The following is a 21,358-nucleotide window of genomic DNA, read 5'->3' on the forward strand; positions in this document are numbered from 1 at the left end:
CAGTACCTGCCCCCGAATATTTGATTCCGGTACGGAGTACGGTATATTCATATAAGAAATATGCGGTACATGTTGAATGTCAAAGTTTCTTCTCGAACACAACGAGATGCCTTGTATTCATATTGACCATGCTGATGCTGCGTAAACTGCAATAGTGAGTTATTTAAACAAAGATGAGAACAATGGAAGACGTAAGCCAAGCATGGATGAGTCAAAACTGATAAGATGGATGTCAAAACAAGCTGGCAGACACGTGTCAGTGATAGGGAGAAAAACAAAATGAGTCACACGGGAAACTAAGGTCAAGAAGTTTAAATGGGACGCCTGCGTCATCAGGGCTAGTGTTGATTTGTTCTGCGACTGTGCTTGTAACTCAAAATGATTTATTTTCCCCAATGAAATGAGCTGGGGTAATATTAGCCGTTCTTCGCAGAGGATAAAGAATATATGCCTGTCTACATTTGTTGCGCCACCGATTGTGTTAAAAAAAATTCTTCTTAATGTGTGTAGTGTTACACATACAGCGCTGCTCACTAATTATTCTGCTATCCACAATCACATCAGCATAATAACATATGGATTATTTGAGGCTTTTTTTATTCTGTCAATCAGTCAATTCTTTTCCTCACCAAACCGAAAATAAAGCACGTTTGAGTGTTGCAATGCAATACTTCTACTTTTCAATAGTCTGTCAGCAGAGCGAGGAAAAAAACACAAGTCACATTTTGGAGGCTGTTCCACATTCCTGAACACCACACACACACAATACACACGAGGAGGAGGGAGCGTGAGGACTTAAGGGAGTAAACTCGGGCCAATAGATACAAACTGCTCTGACACACTGCCCCGATTCAAACAAGCAACTGAGAAAGCAACTGACCGAGTCTGAGAAGGTGAGTTTAACTTTAGACGGGAATTACTGCAACTCGATCGGCGACATCATGATTTGAGTTTTTGTTGTTGAATGGATGGATGCACATGTGATTCGGAGTAGTGTTGCTCAACTGGTGGCTCCAAGCCATAACGCGGCTCAAAGATGGGGCTAGTCCAAAATAAATGACTAAGAAGTGACTTATTCGAATTTTTCCAGTGTTTATTTTATTGGCTTAACTGCTGTGAAAATATTTGTTTTTTTATGAGAAGAAAAATAAAATGTCTGGGAAAAGACATTCATATAATATATAATAGAGTAAAATTTTTAAGGCGAAAGTTGAAAGTATTTTGAAAAAACTAAATAAATAAACGAATTAATGGTTGTGACTGGGTCAGCTCTTCTTCGATCATTGGTCGGGCGGGTGGATTGAGCAACAAGCACGACTCGCACGCTGCCAGCACCAATTAAAAAAAAATAAAACATTAAAAGCTAAACCTCAGGAAAAGACAAGCTTTGACTCGCTAATATTCCAACGAACCTGACATCATAAGATCTGACGACGCGGCGTCGCAAGTTGGCGTCTGCTTGTAGATGGTGCTAAAGATATTAGAAGGATGCTGTTAGGTATCACGCGCAGGTTAGCTAGTACAAATGCTGCTTGTGCAAAAAGTTCAAATGGTCCCACATAGTATAGCAAATTAAAAAAAAAAAAAAAAATGTTTTTCATTGATTATGTCTTTCGTGTGCCTCAGAAGGAGCAGTCCGTTTTGGCGGCCTCTAGTGGTGCTACAGTAAGCGCGCAAAAGTAAGTAAAATGTCATAAAAACTCGTTTCCGGGTCGGTGCGTTGGAAATAATTTCCTCTGGAGCATTTTATAGCTTCAGTGTGAACGTCATGACCTAACATTTCGCCACAGTGCACGAGCCACCTGACGGGAAACAACAACACAATGGTCCACGTGACCTAGTTTCTCGCAAGCTGCCAGTCCATTGAAGGAAGTGCGGCAATTTCAAAGTGTCATTGAGATAAAGACAGACCAATCCCCCTTCTGACAAACGGCATAGGTAGGCGTTTAAATTTCCTTCCGATGAATCAGTTTTGCTGCTGCCGTGCAAGTTAATAACAAACCAGGCCAAGGCCAAATTCTTCTCCAGTCTATTTTTCTAAAAGTATTATTTTCCCCCCCCCCACACATTTTTTTTTTAATATGGATAAATGTGCGCCAACTGGCAAAGCGGTCTAAAAATGCTGGAGATGAAAACAGAAAGTGGTTGGAAAAGAAACTGGATAAACAAGAGCTCATATCTTGCCAACAGGCATTGCACACATGAGGCGGGTTACCATGGCAACTCGAGCTCCTTCCAAATCAACAGAGGAAAAAATACACACTAAAACATTAATTAGCCCGATAGAGATCATTAGAAATGTCTCCATCCGATTATTTTCCGTATTACACTCTGGGTGATTCCGTTCGATCCATTTGGGGCCCGATTTAATGAGATCATATTATATTGGTTTCCCTCCAAAAGATTCTGCACACTGATGGTGGGCGTTTTTTTGCATGTCATCTCCAGGTGAGTCACAATGTTGTGGACCTTCATCGTCCTCGGTGGTGTCTTCAACGGAGGACACGCGTCACCAACCCAGAGTCCATCGACGCTAAACGGCACCACGGGAGATGTACCCTGCCGCTTCTCCAACGGGGGCCGCGTGGCAGATTGCCTGGGCAGCCAGCTGGAGAGCGTCCCGTGGAGATATTTCCCATCCACGCTGGAGGACATCGACTTATCCTACAATAAACTCCAAGCGATCCGCTCAGAGGACTTTGCGCATCTGCCTCGCCTCCGCGTGCTCAAGCTGCAGTTCAACAACATCTCGCGTATCCACGACGACGCGTTCAAGAACAACGATCTGCTGGAACATCTCAACATCTTCAATAACTCCCTGGGAGAGATTCCCGCCTCGGTGCTGACGTCTCTGCTGAACTTAAAGTTTCTCTACATGTCCAACAACCTTTACAAGCGAGCTACATTGGCCGAGGGATTCTCACGGCTGGCCAAACTGCAGGTTCTGTCCTTGGGTGGCCCTCTGGTGGAGGGGTTGAAGAAGGAAGACTTTGACTCACTGAAGAACATCAAGTTACAAACGTTCGCTATCAAATGCTCCTCCAATTTAAGTTACTATGAGCCTGGAAGTCTGCGGATTCTCCAGACTGCCCAGATAGGCTTCGACATGGCCATCGACCAGCGGCCTGGCGTTCTCCGTCACATGTTGCGAGACCTCGCCAACAAGACCTTCGGCGGCATCCAATTCCGCAACCTCTTTGAGTTCTCGTACTACACGGGAGACGAAGACATCTTCCAGGGTTTGAGCCGTGTCGCAGCCTACCAGTTGGTCTTCCACAGAGGAAAGTTCAACGAGAACCTCTTGAGGATGGCCCTGACCAATCTGCAAGAGGCCCCCATCAAGAGGGTCCGCTTCCAGTACATTGACTTTGCACGCTCGCCCACGTTTATCGACAGTGGCGCCAAATCCAGCATCACCAACCTGCATCTGGAAACGCTGGATCTCTGGTAAGATGCGCCGGCTCAGCAAATCTGGACTTGTTGATGGCAAAAACGCTAACCGTGCGGTTCCCGATGTCGTTCAGGTACATCAGCAATCCCGACGTACTGCGTTTCGACTGGCGTTTTAGTTGGTTCAACAACATCAGGCGCCTGTCCATCGGCTACGTCTACTTCAACTCTGTGCCTTGCGACGCCTGGGTGGAGATGAACGGCGTGGAGGTCCTGGACGTCTCCAACAACCGCCTACGGGATGACTACGTCTTCAACCAGCTGTGTGACTACAGGGGCTCCATGAGCAACCTTCACACCTTCAACCTGAGCACCAACGAGCTGGTCAGCTTGAGAGACTTGTCAATGCTGACCAGGCAGTTCCGCCGGCTGCAAGTGTTGGACTTCAGTCGCAACCAGATGGGATCGGCCCAAAGCAGCCAAGGCTGCGTCTGGCAGGAGAACATCACCAGAGTCATCGCGCACCACAACCAGTTCACCACAGAAGGCCTCGATTGTCTGCCCACCACCGTGCACTTCCTGGACCTGTCCTCGTGCAACCTAGACCAGCTAAATGTCAGATACTTTGAGAAGGCCGTCAACCTGAAGGAGCTGCTTTTGAGCGACAACAAAATCAAGTTCATCCCGTCCAAGTGGGAGAGTCCGTCGCTGTTCAGGTTGGCGTTGGACGGGAATTCTTTTGGTCTAATCAGCAAGGAATCATTCCAGCTCATGCCTGGACTCTCTGACTTGAGAGCTGGGAACAACCCGTACCACTGCACCTGCGAGCTTCACGCTTTCATCGAGGACACCAAGGCCAAAGGACGGGTCAACCTAACGGACTGGCCCGAGAACTACAAGTGCTACCACCCGGAGCCTTTTCTCAACACGGTCATATCCAAATACCTCCCGAGCGAGGTGGCGTGCGACGTCAGACTGGTCATCATCATCAGCGTGACCACCACCGCCGCCGTCATCCTCATCCTGATGCTTCTCTGCTACATTTTTGACTTGCCGTGGTACACCAAGGCCACGTATCAGATCATCCGAGCCAAATACAGAGCACGCAAGGAGCGGGCTGCCGGAGAAGCCGGACCTTTCGTCTATCACGCCTTCATCTCTTACAGCCACTGGGACGCCGAATGGGTGAGGGAACATCTGCTGCCGTGCTTGGAGAACAACCGGAACCCTTACCGGCTGTGCATACACGAGAGGGACTTCATGCCGGGACGCTGGATTATCGACAACATCATTGAGAACATCGAGAGCAGTCGCAAGGTAAGGCAGAGATGTTGTGCAAGATGACTAGAGGAACTGTTTTTGGGGAAGTGTCTTTTTTGTGCCCTCAAAGCGAAACCAGCTTAGACGTTTGAAAATTGGATGGCAAACAGAAAAAAATAAACTGAACTCCCCCTCTCATTTGAAATAAACTTAGAGCAACATCGCCACCCAGTGGTCAGTTTTATTGCGCCCCTTTTGTAAGTAACATAACTCAAGAGGACTTGATATCATATTGAGTGGCATTTTTCTTACTAAACAATTATTAATTTATAAATGATTTGTTCCTGTTTCTCCGGGCAGGTCATATTTGTGCTGTCGCGGCACTTTGTGAACAGTGAGTGGTGCAACTACGAGCTCTACTTTGCTCAGCAGCGAGCCATGGGCAAAACATTTAGCGACGTCATCCTGGTGGTGAAGGAGCCCATCGACCCGAGCTCCTTGCCTAGCAAATATTGCAAGCTGAAGAAGATGCTGAGCACCAAGACCTACCTGGAGTGGCCTCAGCAGGCGAATCAGCAGGCCTTCTTCTGGGCACAGTTGAGGAGCGTCTTGGGCAGACCCACCAGGGATAGCATCCGAAGCAAGACATTGTCCGTGGGGGGCCACTCGACCACGGAGGTCAGGGAGCCGGAAGTGCCCCATCCTGATGGAGAAGCGGAGTACATTAAAGACGGAGTGTTTAACGAAAGACAAATCCCTGTGGTAGCGTGAGGCACTTCCATCGGTAAACCTAAACGTCTGGAGACAAAAGGTCCGACGTGAACATGATACCTGGATGCTGAAAGGAATGGACCCATGCTGTGTACTTGCAGCTTAAGCTACATGCTCCTTAAATTGCATACATAAAGCTGCGTTATTATTTCCGGTAGAAAAAAATAAAACTATTAATCGCCCTGCCTTTGTTGAAGTATCGTGTATACAGAATCAGATATGCATATATATAATTGACAGGAGCTTCCGGATCATAGTAGAAGTAAAATATTCATCTACGTTTGTTGATATTTGTAAAATGCTGGACATTTGTTATTATTTTTTTTTACTGTCTTCTTGAATAAAAATGTGGATTGCAATGTGGTTAGTCATATGACTAAATTGAAAAACGGGTGGGATAAAAACGCACCATCTGTAAAAGCAGTTTGAAAAACGACAACCATTTTGTATCATATTGTCCAAAACATTAATGAATACATACAATCAAATGTTTGGGAAAATAACACTATTGCTAAATTGCTAGCGCTTAGCATTGTTAGCTTTATTAGCCCTGAGGTGGAGCTAATCGTGGATCAATTAAGTTTAAAAACATCGATCACCTTTGCTATTTATACTCACCTAATATTTCTTACTTTCACGTTTGACCGTTGTCTGAAAACACGATGTAATCAGAGTACTTTCACGACCTCTTTTCGTGCGGAGAAAGACACTCTAAAGTGCTTCCATTTTCATTCACGTGTTGCTTTACTGACGCGCAATACCACCGGCGACCAGAGGGGTCACTGTTGTCACTCAAAAGATGAATCCGGTTCCAGGTAGAAACGCTCATAAGTGATGACACGCCAGCTGGACACACTTGGGCTTGTTAACTTCGTGGTCAGGTGAGTTTGCTTCTCTTTGTATTCAAGAAACATGATCAAAAGAAGATTTTAACAGGCATTTTGAAAGTGTGGCGTTGTTTAATTTGAGGTGGTGTGTGTGTAAGAGATTTCAAGGCCATTAAATGAACTTGGGGGGATATTTGTCTTGCTAGAGAGTTCTTCTCAAACTTCAAGCTCTGAACGGGGTCATCCTCAAAAATATGAAAACTTGTGATTGATCTACTGAAAGCCCAAAGGAATGAATAATATTTTCCACATCTTTACCTGTAAGAATTGAATCCGTGACGTGATGTCCTGAAAAAAAACTTACACACGGGTGGGGTCAGGTCTCTGCTTTTATAACTTCCAAAAAGTGAGCCCACTTCTGGGTTTTGTCGAATGGTATTATGCTGATTCCATCGTTTGAGATCATTGAAAGTGATGATTAAAAAATAATCTTAAGCCTCCTTAAAGAATTTCTACTTTATTTCCTACCAGTGCTCTGCACCCTCATAAAATATGTAGAGAGCTGAAAGTGGATTCAGATCTTCAGGGGGTGTCTCGGCTGCTCAGCGTGAGGCTGGCTCACTTTGCTGTGTTTTTTCCATTCTTTTATTTGGAGGTGATATGACTCCGAACCCCCCGCGTTGCAGCTTCTCGGGTGTCCTGCGGTGCCAACCAGTGAAGAAAATGTCTTCCTGCTGTGCGAAGAACCAATACGATTTTGACAGAGATATTTGATAACGCTGTTACGGATTGCGGTTGTGATGAATATTTAATTTGAATCAAATCCACGGCATTCGCTCCAATACATCTAACAAAGCCGGTAAAGTGTTATCGGTGATGTAGTATCGGAGCATTCATCCATCCATCCATCCCTCATTGGAAGCTTAAGCCAAGTTTACCCTGTGCTGCTGTTTTATGTGAAAGGTAACCAATGCTGAATGGTCGCCAAGGCAGTACGGCGCCTGAATCGAAGGTAATGGCGGAAAGCGGCGTGACATCCGCTTGGAAACAATTGTCGCCATTGGCCAATTTTTATTTTGGTGCCGGCGCTGATGTGTAATTATCTGATTGCAGGATGCTGTGTTGCTGTGCGAAAGCATGCAGTCGCGGTAATATTACACTTCGTTGGATTCCGAAAGGTACCGACGCGGGTTGATAATGGCGACCCGGCTTCGGAGGCTGTGGGGTGCCAGTGTGAAAGGGAGTACAGTCGATCAGGATTTGACCCCTGGGATACGCACCACATCGAAAAGTGAAGCGGCAAAAGCTAGGACAGGATGTGAAGATTTACTTGGAAACCATTTTGTGCTCTGGTTCGCCTGTTGCGTTTTTGCATGATATTGCCGTGTGGTTGTGTGAAAAAGGCGAAATGGATTTACGATACCTGCTTGTTTTTTTTTAAAAAGATTTGTGTACTGTTTAGGATGCAAGATTGCAGTGAGTTCCACCCCCCCACATCACAGTCTTTATATTTGTGTTAAATTGTGCGTTAGTGTGTTGCAGGTACCGAGCGTGTTGACAAAATGGGCCGTCAGTTGGAAAAGGCCATCGAGGGGCTCATCACCATCTTCCACTCGTACTCGTCTAAAGAGGGCGACAAGCACAAGCTGAGCAAAGCCGAGCTCAAGACGCTCCTGCAGGAGGAGCTCACCGACTTCATGTCCGTAAGTGGCCATTTTGTTTCCCCCTCCCAATCAGACGAAATGGTTGTGTTCAGCGCCAGCTTTTTGTTTTTCAGGGCTGCAGCGACGCGTCCGCTGTTGACAAGATTATGACTGACCTGGATGAGAACGGCGACCAACAGCTGGACTTTCAGGAGTTTGTGGTTCTGGTTGCGGCGCTCACTGTGGCTTGTAACGAATACTTTGAAGGCACCTGCAAGAACTAAACCAAAAGATAGACATTGTGAAAGTTATGTTGTCTGCATCCTAATAAAAATGTTCAAGCTGCATGAAGTGGTAGTCCTCTGAAGTTTTTAAAAGTGTCTATGGCATGAGGAGAAAAAAGATTGGCAAATAAAAACGAGAGGTCCCAATTTTTGCTTGTGCAGTACACCGACTGACCAGTAGATGGCGACACAGTCTATAAAAAGAAGAACGTTTTTTTCAGTTTTGCGGTCAAGTGTAGAAGCCGAAAGGATGGCCTGTGTCCCAACATGTCGGCACGCTCAGTCTCACGTGGTAAACAAACTGGCTCCCGATTTCAACAGCGCACCAGACATCACGTGACTTTGTTTACTGTCACCATATTGGCAGCATTGTTTTCATGTTGTGAAAATATAGTATCTTTTAAATCTTTTGCTGCAGGTGTCAAATTTATCATCAAATGGAAGAATGGGAAAAACTTGTCAGGGCCGGAGGGATGTGGCCGTTATCGAACGATACTATGAAAGAGAGTTATCGGAGTTGTTTGCACAGTTTTCCCCTCGCCGTGAAAGATGGGACGCGGACAAGCCTGCGATAGCGTTCGGGTCAATGTTTACCTCGCGCCTTCCTTATCCGAGGGTGCCGTTTGCACTCCGCCCAAACGTAAATCCCTCTTGCGGGTTGGCCCAAAAAAAAAAACGAACCAACTCCAAACACAGGTGAGGCTGCGTCAAAGTCCGCCGCGGAGGAATGCGGCCGGCTGGTGCGGACCATTAACCTTCTCCGGAGGGGTGAACGCTAATCCCGAACGTAAGACAACATTGAGTTCTTATCGCAGATGTCAACCTCCTTCCTGTTTCCTCAGCCGGCAGCTGGACTCCTTCACCAAGAGTCCATCCGAGTCATCAACACACGCATTCATTGTAGACTTGGCCTTTGCTGTGACCTGATACTAGATCTGCAAATTCAAAGTTGGACCTCATCTCGACCTTTCATAAACAGTGACCGGGCTTTGACTGACCAGAAAGGGTTAACAGTGCGTCACGTAAACATCGCGCAACTTTACAACTTCCACTATTAGCAAATCTTTGACGTCGAGAGTACGACGGCGACGTACGAGTCTGGAGGTGCGTCATGTTGGCACGCGAGCGTCGGATATGTTCACTGAACGACTCGTGAAAGCGTCAAACTCCATAAATTAAAAAAAAACTAGTAAAATAAAACAAAAGAAAGCTAACAGATAAATCCCAAACCCTTATTTCTGCTGAATAAATGAAATGATTGATGAATGAAACTAAGCAGCCTGACTAAGCTAGCTGTCATCAGTGCAAGCGCTCGGCGGACGGGCCAACGCGAGGACAAGCGAGCCCCCGAGGCTCCACAAACTCGGCGTGTGTTCGGGCAAAGACTGATGGTGGCTGTCAGGCCTCTCAACCCCTGCTGACAGTGCACGGGTTCGAACCCCCCAACACACACACACACGGAGTGTGTGCATTATCAGGCACCGAGGGGCATCCTAATGGGTGAACTGTGACCCCCGGAAAGGGGATCCGGGCAGGGGAAGTTGACGAGGGGACACGGAGGCTAACCGGGCGCCACATTATGCCGTCTGTCACTCAAAGTCACACCCCCATAGGCCACGCCCATCCATCTCGTCATCCTTCAAAAGTGTCAAATGAATGCAAGTATCATTTGAGAGCATTACAAAATATATTTGTGTTTTTTGGGGATAAACTATATCAAAGTAAATAAATATTAAATAAGTACTCGTATTTATACAAGACAAAAATATCTATAAATTATGTGATAAATGTTTTTTCATACAAAAAGTAAAAAAATTACATTTAAAACTTTTGAGATATTTTGGGATAAAAACTTCAATGCATTTTTGATAGTAACGAAAACAAATATTTTAAATAAATGTTAAGATTCATGCTATTTCTCAGATATTAGGGATTTTTTTTTTTTTACATTAAAACAATAATTTTTGTCTTCCCATTTGTCGTCACCCCGCTCATCTTTCCCGTGTCAGGGGTTACCTGCTGGTCATCGAACGGCGCCGCTCTCATTCATCACGACACATCTCGTCTTTATTGGGATGGGAGGAAGTCGTTAAGGCCTGTGAGGCCGGCCGACCGTGACCCGGCCGGCCACGCCGCCGTTAAAAAAACCCTGACAGGGGTCAGCAATAAAGGGGGCGGGGCCTCCCGCCAGCTCCGGCCTCCGCACACCTCCAAGGTTTACTATGTGTTGCTGGAAAGTTTTTTTTTTCTTCTTCTGCTTTTTCTGCCGACTCGGCAGAGGGGCTTTGAAGGGAATTACGAATTTGGCAAGATGGCGACCACGATGGGGCCGTCAAGTTTGCTGCCCCTGCCGTGTTGCGTTGAACGCAATTGAAATTTTGTCTTCTGATGGAGGAGAGGGAGAAAGATGGTGAGAAAAGGAGGAAGTGGACAGAAGGAAGGGGGGGGGGAAGGATAGAGGGGGGGAAAAGAGAAATGGAAGACGGACGCCGTGAGCATCTGTTTCCTGTCTGCCCGGCAGCTGCGCTCTGGAACAAATGACAAAAGAAGAAGAAGAAAAAGAACGAGAAGAAGACGAGGAGGAAGTACCGGTCGGACTGCCAACTCTGAACGCAGGTCACTCTTATCTCAAGGCACGACTGCACAATTAAAATAAATTTCAATGAGATACGGACTGACAGCGCCCCCATCTGCATTTCCGTGTGTGTGTGTGTGTGTGTGTGTGTGTGTGTGTGTGTGTGTGTGTGTGTGTAAGGGGGGTTGGATGGAGGATTTCCTCATTTGTTTGTTCCTCTCACACACTTTTCTTCCCGGTCTCGGCTAGATTTAGACTTCCTGTTCCAGAGTTATTCTCAGAGTACTGACACGCACACGCACACACACACACACACACACACACACACACACACACACACACACACACACACAATACCCCCCAAAACAGACAAACACAGCACAAACATGATAACCAATACACACAAATACAAAAAAGCAAACACTTGAAGAACCAAAACACAGATGTGTCAATTTACACACGCACACATTTACACAAACAGACACACGCACACAAAATTACACACTAGCAGCTACACAACACACAGCAATGTCCAGACCCACAGACATTTGTGCCAGCAATACACACTCACACTTGTACGCAAACCACACGCACGCAAACAACACACAGTACACAAATGAGCGCCATACAACATAAGCATCACACAAACACTTACTGTATATTCACATTCACAACCACAAACAGCATGCACACTCGTAAAAACCCACACAACACGCACACACAAGCAGCAGACAAACACAAACACACGTTCAAGGCAACAAAACATACACACACACACATTTTCTTCCATAAAAGCAGTCACATGTTCTGACATTTGTCACGAATCATTCTTAAGACTTGCACGACTCCTTATTTCACATTTCTCTGATCATCCCTTGTACTTTTGTAAACACGTGCACACACACACACACAATCTGTTTTGACTCAGTGGCCACTTTCTGCGTGTGTGTCATTGTGCAGTAGCGCAGGTGCTGGATTCATTGATGAAAACAAGGGAAAAGAAAAAAAAAACCCAAGGAAGGATGTGGCACTTGAATGGACGCATTGTGTTGTGACGCGTTGCGCATGTGTCGCACGGTTCTCACACTCTGCATGTGAAAGTCAAACGCTCACAATGTTGGGAAATGATTGGTCGCCTCATTTCCACGCCACAAACAAACGCGCGACCGACGACATGAGACCTTGACAAGGGGCAGCAAGATTAACAAATGGGGCCGTAATGTCATTTTTTTAAATATTTATATTTTGAATATCAACGCAAATAAATAGTACTGTCACATTTGGCAGCGTGTGTGTGTGTGCGTGTGTATGTGTGTGATAAACAGTCCTATAAATAAGAGGAGAGGAGACAGTCACTTAGCGTTTCTGTTGTGGTTTTCGTGTTTTGTCGCTGGAGGATCCTGCAGACACACAAACATCCTCACGCTAATTACCGCCTACGTGCCCCTCCACGAATGCTAATGCTGACTGTCCGCATTTCTTTTCTGCACCTGAACGCATCACGAAGGTCATTAACGCTTACATCTCGACGGGCTTTTGAGAATCGAACCCGAACAGCCTCAACAGGCCCGAGGGGAGTCCGAGGGCAAGGGTCACCGTAGCGACCGGGAAGCGGTGTTGTGTTTACTGACCTTGTTGATGAGCGTAAACAGGAAATATGCAGCACAGTGAAAAAAGGATTCATGGCTTTGAAGGTCAAGGCTGCCAGAAGATGGACTTTAAAGCTACGTCGGTGTCCACGTGTAGCGGGGGCGCCATAACTCACGCGCAAACACACACACACACGCACCTCCAAGGCTTGTGATTAAAAAATGAGAGCAGAAAATCACTCGTAACTTAAATGTTGGCTGACCTATAACCCCTCAATTTGTAAGTTGGCGTACTCGTAAGTCAAGAAATGTCAGTAATATAATTTATGGCAGTCACAAGGGAGGGGGAGGGGGGGGGGGGCCTCAGCGAGCATCTCACATGTCCGACGGGCCGACGCCGGTTGGTTTTACGCTCGCGATTAGCATTTTGTGCAGTGGCTAAACGATTGCAAAACCAATTGTTGGTCAACTTCCCGTGTGTGTGTGTGTGTGTGTGCCATGTGGCAGCAGGGCAGCATCGTGCGGTCACATGACCAAAGTCCCACTCCTCTCGTGTTGTTTTCTCTCCTGACTTCCAGTCTGATTTTCGCATGTCGGACCTACTTCCTGTTTGTTTTGACTTTCCCTCCTCGCCGTGAGGATGATGATGACGATGAAGAAACATCTTCCTCCAGCGAGACATCATCATCAGCATCATGACAACGAGTGGAGGAAGCGAGCATTTTAGATCACTAACACTTTGAGGCCTCAGGCTGATTTTCGAATGACATCACTCGTGATGGTGGGTGGTGTTGCATTGTGTGTGTGTGTGTGTGTGTGTATGTGTGTGTTGGGTTCCGGTGGCGTGAGTGCTAAGGAAGCTGATCAGTCAGTGACGCTGAAGGTAAACTGCACTTAAAAGTCTCCCCGTGCCCTGTAGTCAGGCTGCTTTGATGATCGTGTGTGTGTCACAAGACAACGGGGTCAATTTGACCCGCCAAGTTTGTCTACCAACTTTGGGGACTGACGCCGACATCAAACGTCCGAGCAAAAGACGAAAGAACCGCACGAGTCGGGTATGCTGAAATATTTGCTCAAGTGCCAAAAGGTTGAGATGTTTTGGGTGATGCGTCACCTTGAAGTTACGCAACGCGTTATGTCATAATTACTGTTTTGCACTGTCTCCGTCTGGCACACCTCCCAACTTTTGTGCTCCTGTCAACAAGATTAAGTCCTTCAATTTTGATTTATTTTTGTCACGTCGCCTCGCACACCCATGAGGAAATGTCAAGCCGACAATACGAAATCGCCCACGCCCAAACACCTTTCATTAATCGCTATAAAATCGTTTTGGAATTTGCAAAACTTACAAACAATAGTGAACCTTAAAAGTAGCAAAGACAATGGAAATCATTTGTGCTAGCCAAAAAGTTCACGCAGAATCCATTTGTCCTATAGAGTCAGTACTTGCTCTCACCAGTAGGTGTCAGTAAAGAGATGGAGTTCATCACTGAGCCAAGTAAGACAGGAGGAAACCCGTCGCCTCAAGCTTCTGGAACCCCACCCACCCGCAAGGCCGCCGCCTCACCTTTGGCCGCCAAAACCTGTTAGCTAACGCAAGTATGGCTAAGCGCTAATCACACTTAATTCAGCCTCCATTAGTCGAGCGTGGCGCCGCAAGTTGAGTCACCCTCGGGGAGATACAATCGAAAGCTGCCGCGCCCCATTCGCCACAGGACAATAACAACCACATAATTCCCAAATTAGAATTTGGGTGATAGGGCTAAGATTTTTCTGTTGAGATAATTTTCTCCAGGCCTATTGTGCTGAAAACAACTGTCAACGCCCAATGTAGTATTCTTATTGAAAGAAGATCTTAAAAAGATTCCTATTCTCACTCACTCGTCGATGTGAGGACACAAAAAGACTCGCTCGCAGTTTTTATAAATAAAAGACAATGTGTGCTTTTTTTGGTCACTCCTAGCTGAATTTTAGTAAGGGGCACATATATTTTTTTTTAGCCTGAATGTAAACATTGTTCAAACATTAGCTTAAAGCTATCATGTGAGGCTTGACAAGAAAATGAAGCTTCAAATTTGCTTCATGAACCAGTTTTGTACCTCTTTAGACAGCACTGTTGGTTTAAATAAAGGTTTTTAAGAATTGAAAAAAGTGCCACCGCTGCTTCATGAAGCAAATTTGAAGCTTCATTTACCCATCACGAGTTTCTCGCCTTTCACTTCTCGCGCTAGCAAGTAACAACGACATCAAGGCTTTGGACTAAACGCTTAAACAGCTTAGTGTCAAATAGTCTGTGAAGTGGGAGTGCGTACTACTGGCGTGTCCCCAGTACACTTGTGGCAGGCCTCAAAATCGGAATCGACTCCAAACGAATGATCAAAGGGCAACTGGTGGTACATGGGCGCATCCGGAAGACATGAGCTAGCATGGCGTCCGCGCCGCCGCTTTGGTGTCCCGCGAGGAAAGCAAACCTCAAGTGATGTTGTCTTTCATTTTGGGAACAATGGCGGTTTTGTGTGCCTGTTTTCACTCTCTGACATTTCGTCTCGGCGCTTTCATTTTGGAGCTTCTCGCACGAGACGAACATTGCGCTTAATGCGAACAAGACGTTTGGATGTCAGTGTGACACGCGCCCGCCGCGGCCGCTCGTAAACTTCAAATGTGTTTTCTGGCTTGGTGGAGGGTGACGCGGCGACCGCTCCCGCCTGTCAGTCAACTTGGAGACGTCCTGGCTTGCATAATCACGTCGGCGGGAAAACGCTTGGCGACACCGCTGTCTGTTCGAAGGCCTCCTGATCGTGGAAAGGCCGCGGGGTTTGTTCCTTCCACGCGGGGGCTACCTCAAGTGCAACCTGCTGACTCAGCTGACCGCTGTTCTTCTTCGGGGTGGGGTGCGAGCGGCGGAAAGTCCCGGCAACGTTACTTCCGCATGTCCATCCGTCCTACTCAAAATAGGGCCGGACAGGCAACAGTCAGGTGACAGAGACTCGAAAGGCGAGCACCTTAGTCGACTGGTCAACATTTGATTGACTCCATATTTTCCTTTCATTTTGTGCATTTTTAGCTGCATGTTGTATTCCTTTATTTATTTTTTGTGTAATCCGATTTTAGCCTCAAAATGCTTGCGGTCATCAGCACACATGAATATATTTATTAGTCATGAAAACGCTCTTATTTCATTAAAATTTTCATTAGGAACAGGGAAAATTGATCATGAACGTTTTTGGGGTTTTTTTTTTTTGCTCCACGACCGAATTTCTCCACGATGGACTTTTTTCATGTTAAGTGTGTCAAGAGTCCGATTGATGTTTGATAAATGTGCCGGTTATTTGTGTGTCAACCATAATAAATAGTGACACGAGTGTGTGTGCGTGTGCCTTCCTTGACTGTTGTGAGTGATGGTCACATGACACGAGTGTGGTCTCTGTCTGTCTCCGTCTGTCTGTCATGAAACAAGCGTTTGGTTCCGCTCTTGGTCTCTAATTTGGGTCGCGTTGATTCTTTCCAGCTTTGATCAGTTTTCCCCGCCGCCCGTCATCCATGCCCTCCCAGTTCTGTGTTCAAGACGCCCCCCCCCCCCCCCCCTGGAAAGTCCAATATAGAACGTTGTTTTTAGAGCGGGTCACATGACGCTACACTAATGAGGAAAAGTTGACGTGAAAAATCCATCCAACTATCCTGTTTTCGGACCCAGAACCTCAGAACTGTGACGCTGTTGTGCTAAGCAATAGGCCACCGCGATGACTGACACAAAAGAACATTCCCTCAAATTTTGACCGTTGCGACATGACCAACAAGCTTTTGATGTGACTTCCAATTTAGCAGAAGTTTGTCTGGGTGGTCTCGCAGCCCCCTCTTCACCATGCAATGGTGCGAGGGTGCTATCAAGAGACGAGGGGGTGGCGGGTAAAGGTGGTGAGAAGTGTGTTTGGGGGGGGCTCCCTTAACTCAACTCCCACCCCTCACACTTCCTGCCGGCTTTTTCCGGGCCTGTGAGGAACAAACTGCCCACACATCACTTGCCCACAGCGAGGACCCCTGTTGCGCTACATGCAAGTCGAACACACACACACAAGCACACACCACCGCCCGTGCTGGTTGGACGTGTCCTACAAGGCGCCTCATCCTCCACCAGCCGTCTTCTCCTCATGTTGTCTGGCAACCATTCGACATCAATGGTGGCCTTCAAAGTGCTGCAAACCCTCAAACATGCCCACCACAACAGTCTGGGACGGCAGAGTTGGTGTGTGCGTGTAAGTGGGCGGTGGTACCGGGCCCCGACGCGGAACATGGCTGCTCGGTGGTGTCCAACCTCTGCATCGTGGACAATAACTATCAATTTTAGCCTTGTAAAAGTCGTTCTTTGTTTCCAGAGGAGTCTTTGCAGTAAGAGCGTTGCTAACTAGTTTAGCAACCTGTTGACTGAAGCGTCTTGTAAGATAACTTGATTGAATTCAAATGAATCATGGGAAAGTCTTGTTGTATTTCATCACGCCACCACTGAGAAACGCCGAACACTCAGATTAACTCTGAAAATGACTCCGATGAGTGACGCAAACCCAAAGTACGTCGCTAATCTACGATGATTGTTTCCCAATACGCAACTTTACAAACACACACACAGACAGACACACAACCACAATTAATTGGCACAGATTAGCCAAAGATAACTGAGTGCAGTGACTCAACACTGGGGGATTATGACATTAGCGTTTAGCTCATTTAGCAGCTAACTGTGCATGTTAGCTTCAGTTCATAGCACGTGAACGCTTTCCCGTAAATTGACTGGGTTTTCCCGCTTTTCTCCAAAAGAAATTCAGCTCTGATGATGGCCGTGCTGGAAAAATACAGCAAAAAGAAGAGCGATGTGCCAGCATGACTCACCCAAAAATGTTTTGCCGCACACTTCTGCTTTTTTGAATCGAGAGAAAACGTCAAAAATACAAACTGAAGGTTATTTCAGTTTGTCTGCGGGAGAAATAACGTCACCCCCAAAAAGCACTTCCTCCTTTTTTGCACGCGAAAGGCGGCAAGCGGGCCCACTTCCCAACGCTGCTTGCGGCGTTCTCATAAATCTACGTCAACGCCGTCAAAACAAAAGAATACATAATAAAAACATTGACTTATTTACTCGTTGATATGTTTAAGATTTATTCTTGATGTACCGCCTCTCTAGCTTATGTAATGTAGCGAGAGGTGGCTAACCCGAGTTATTTTCTTCTATAAAGCTTAATTAAATTTCCAAACAAATAAAGACCCTCTATTTATTGTGAATGCATCTTTTCAATATTTCATCAAACATCATTTCAAATCAACTTTCATCACTTGTTGGGAAAATAAACAAAAGTATCTTACTTGATGCTGAGTTCACTCCGGTGGTCCAGACAGCAAGGGTGGAGAAAGCAACAGGGCGGGTCCAAAGCCCACCAGGCGATGTCAGCAAAGCATTCGACAAAGACCTCCAAGTCTCAAACGGTCCACTCCAGCTGGCAACTTCTCTTCCATGACACTTCGTTTCTCCACAGAGGCCTTATTTATTACGTTAGCTTGCCCCTAGTTGCTTAGCAACGTTCATGCGCTAGCATTAGCCGCTGAATTAGCGGCTAATTCCACTCAGTGATGTCTTCTGCGGAGTAGTTCACTCAACCGACCAACTTTATCCTAAGCAACGTTTCCAAAAGCATCCTTGATTAATACTTTCGCCAACTTACACTTTCTGTATCCACTTGAATGTTTCTCCCTCGTCTACCTCGACGTGCATCTTCTACCTCGTCGTCCATCTTCTTTCCTTTTCCCGCGATCTACCTTTCGTGGCCTTTCACCCCGGATGTGTTTCATAATTTACAATAACAATTATACAAGACAAACCTATTATTCTTTTTTTTTAAAGTTTTTTTTCTTTACCTTTTTTTTTAATTCTTTCGACCTGGTTTTCGCCTTTTTAAAAAAGTTGTTTTTTAGCTGGGTTCTTAATATGGTCGTTGACTTTTTTACTCTTCATTATGATTCTTGCCATTTAAAAAAATATATATATAGTTCTTGACGCGTTTTTTTTTTCAGTCATTCGGTGGTCTGCTATTATTTTATTAACTATTTTTACATTTAGTTTCAGTTTTAGTGAAAGTTTTGCCAAGTTCATTTACTTTCTTGATTATGTTTTTTGTTTTACCTTGGTTTTGCGATTTTTAAACTTGTTGCTAATTGGGACCTTCACTAATTTCTTTTAGTTTCTTTAAAATTGTTTATGACTATTTTTTATGTTTTTAATGTCCATTTGATTAGTCCGTGGTGTTGTTTTTCACTGCCTCATAGTTCTTGACAGTTTAAAAAAAATATATACATTCTTAGTTTGATTTTAGAATAATCATCTCGACATTATTTTGAAAGTTTTGTCATTACTAAGGATGCAAGATAAATATTTTGGCGTATAAATAAACACACAGCAATATAAATAAATACGTTTCCATTTGTTTTTGACTTGTTTATACTCGTTGCAACATTTCACACGCACTCAAGCACGTACACGGACGGCGCTGTCTTCACTCGCTTACGACACTATTCACTTTTCACAGTGTTTGTCAATCACTTCCTCATCAGTTCGTTTTAAACTCTCATCAATTCTTGACTTTTTGCCGAAATGTCGTCACGTCTGTCCAGGGGCTTCTTGTTCCTCACCTTCATTACTTTCATATTATCCAATCCAAAGTTTCGTTTTGAATCAACGTTCTTTTTTGGGGGGGTCTTTTGTTTGTGTGTTTTTTATCTGCAGGAAGATGAAGTGAAAGTGTGTTGAAAGGGAAGGTTTTTGCTAATTCAGTCAGACGGGCGGGAAGGAAGTCCCGTGTGCACGTGTGTGTGCGTGTGTGTGTCTGTGCGTGGTCTGTTTGCAAGTCGGACGACAAACTTCAGTGAGAACTTCAGCTTTGCCTTCACTCCACACTTGACTTCTCTTTTTTTTTTCCGGTCATTTACTCTGTGCGCGCGCGACTGTGTGCGTGCACGCGCGCAGGCAAAGAAAGAAGCGTGTAAATAAAAGAAAAAAGGAGCTCTGACTTCCAATTACTACACGCCCTCTCATTTGTCCTCCTACACACTTCACCGGATGTTCTCGCCACATCATAGGGGACCCCCAAATTACACCACACACGCACACATATATTGTGTACATCTATTTCTTTTATTCATATGTTATATTATTGAAATAACAGAGAGAAGTGATGTGTTGTGCGTTACAACGCTGACTCAGCAGGAAAAACAAAGTGTGACATTTTGGGGCGCCAGTAAACGCGTCAGCTCACACACACTCAAATGTCAGCGTGGCGACATGAGGGCGAGGAAGTGGGATAATTAGAGCAAAACGGTCAAGCCAATAAAAGAAAGTTATGAATAGCAGCAGACGTGAAAAAAAAATAGAATGACTACAAGAAGTCCTTTGGATCTTTCACTTGCACGAAATAGATTGCACGAGCAGACACATTAACATTTACAATGTTTGAACTTTAGTGAAGGTATCCTGGAGACTTATCATAAAAACAAATATTCCAGACAATGACATAACGGATATAAAAGCTGCTTAATGACAATAAAAACAACTTCATTGCTTTGTGGATGATGATTTGTATTTATTTTCTTCTGTTAGCAAAATTTAACATCAATATAAAGGCAACTCCGGATATACATTGCAATGACTTGTTTAAAAAAAGTGCAAAAAAAATAAAGAAAGTAAAGATGATTCTGCGGACAAATAATTATATGAATGCATATTTGGTCAATTTAATAGCAAATATATTGTGTTTCTTTCTTTCTCATTAAACTTCATGTTTTGCTTTTGAGCTACGAAAGTGCAACATTTGACCATTGCGTCATCACGTAACATTTTTTTCATTTGTATCATTGCATCAATGATTATGATTAAATCTGGGAGTTTTTTCACTCGCTGGTTTCCATGGAAATGCACTGGAGCCGTCCAGACACACCAATACTAAACATGCACGCACACACACTTCTCCTTTCACGTTGTAATGCTGACGTACTTTCTTCATCGGCAGACGCACTTGCGTGTATGTGTGTGTGTGCGAGTGACTTCAAAGTGTAACATGGCTCAGTCTTCACTCAGTGATTTCACATGAGATACAAGTCAGTGTCATGACAAAGATACTCTTTAACGGGAAATGTGTGTGCATATATGTGTGTGTGTCTTTAGTTCCTTAGGTTACCTGAAGCCTTTTATCTGTGACCCAGAGAGGGAGAGAGTATCAGCACCATCGTCCCGGTAATAGACAGAAAAGATGACAAGAGTGTGTGTGTTGTGTTGTGTGTGTGAATGCAGGTCAATGTGTTACAATGAACATATGCAGTCGATATTTAAACCCATTAAAAAAAGCTACTGCAGCTTAAGTAGAGGTCATGGTGCGTTCTGATTGGCTGACATTGTGATCCTGCGTGAAGTTGTCGCTCCAGCAGGCCGTCATGAAAAATTCAAACTGGACACCTGCAGGTGTGAAACTTAACGCCTCTCACTTGTCTTTCGCTTCCTGCACATGGAAGATCTGCCGATATGGGAAACACATCTTTAATTAATGCCGTAACATATATGCTGCTTTTTTTTTTTTTTTAAATCATCTACACACACACAAAGTTGCCACCATTTCCTAAATTGGCAAAGAACCAGCATCTCTCCTTTCACTCCTTCCTCTATTGTCCATCTTCTGTTCTTCTTCAGCTGCTGGCATCTTGTCAGCCCCGCAGGACAATGCTGCTGGATTCAGGTTGCTTCGTGTCGTGTGTGTGTGTGTTACTGTATTTGACCCGCTGACATTTTGAACGCTAGGCCTGCTGCGCTGTGCTTATTCAGGCTGTGACTTCAGACTGTGTGTGGGATTACAAAAAGTGTGTATGTGTGTGTGACACACACACACCACACACACACATGGCATATGATAACACAGAAGTGGTTATTTTAACACAGCGGTGTGTGTTTCAGCTTCCTAAGCAGATGAGTCCAGGTGGAACAGCAAGA

At 45.1% G+C, this 21,358-nt stretch overlaps 1 protein-coding gene across 1 annotated transcript; it reads left to right on the forward strand.

Moving 5' to 3' along the window:
• The first annotated feature begins 741 nt into the window (after positions 1 to 741).
• On the forward strand, positions 742 to 8,242 carry tlr18 (toll-like receptor 18). The gene is made up of 9 exons (XM_049730489.2): positions 742 to 893; positions 1,627 to 1,679; positions 2,449 to 3,447; positions 3,525 to 4,707; positions 5,011 to 5,419; positions 6,935 to 6,952; positions 7,362 to 7,396; positions 7,781 to 7,951; positions 8,026 to 8,242. The coding sequence occupies exons 3-9, from the start codon at positions 2,459 to 2,461 to the stop codon at positions 8,173 to 8,175; spliced, it is 2,955 nt and encodes a 984-aa protein (XP_049586446.1). The 5' UTR covers positions 742 to 893; positions 1,627 to 1,679; positions 2,449 to 2,458; the 3' UTR covers positions 8,176 to 8,242.
• The last annotated feature ends 13,116 nt before the right edge of the window (positions 8,243 to 21,358 follow it).

Source organism: Syngnathus scovelli, chromosome 9 (assembly GCF_024217435.2).
Source record: "Syngnathus scovelli strain Florida chromosome 9, RoL_Ssco_1.2, whole genome shotgun sequence".
Taxonomy (NCBI): Eukaryota; Metazoa; Chordata; class Actinopteri; order Syngnathiformes; family Syngnathidae; genus Syngnathus; species Syngnathus scovelli.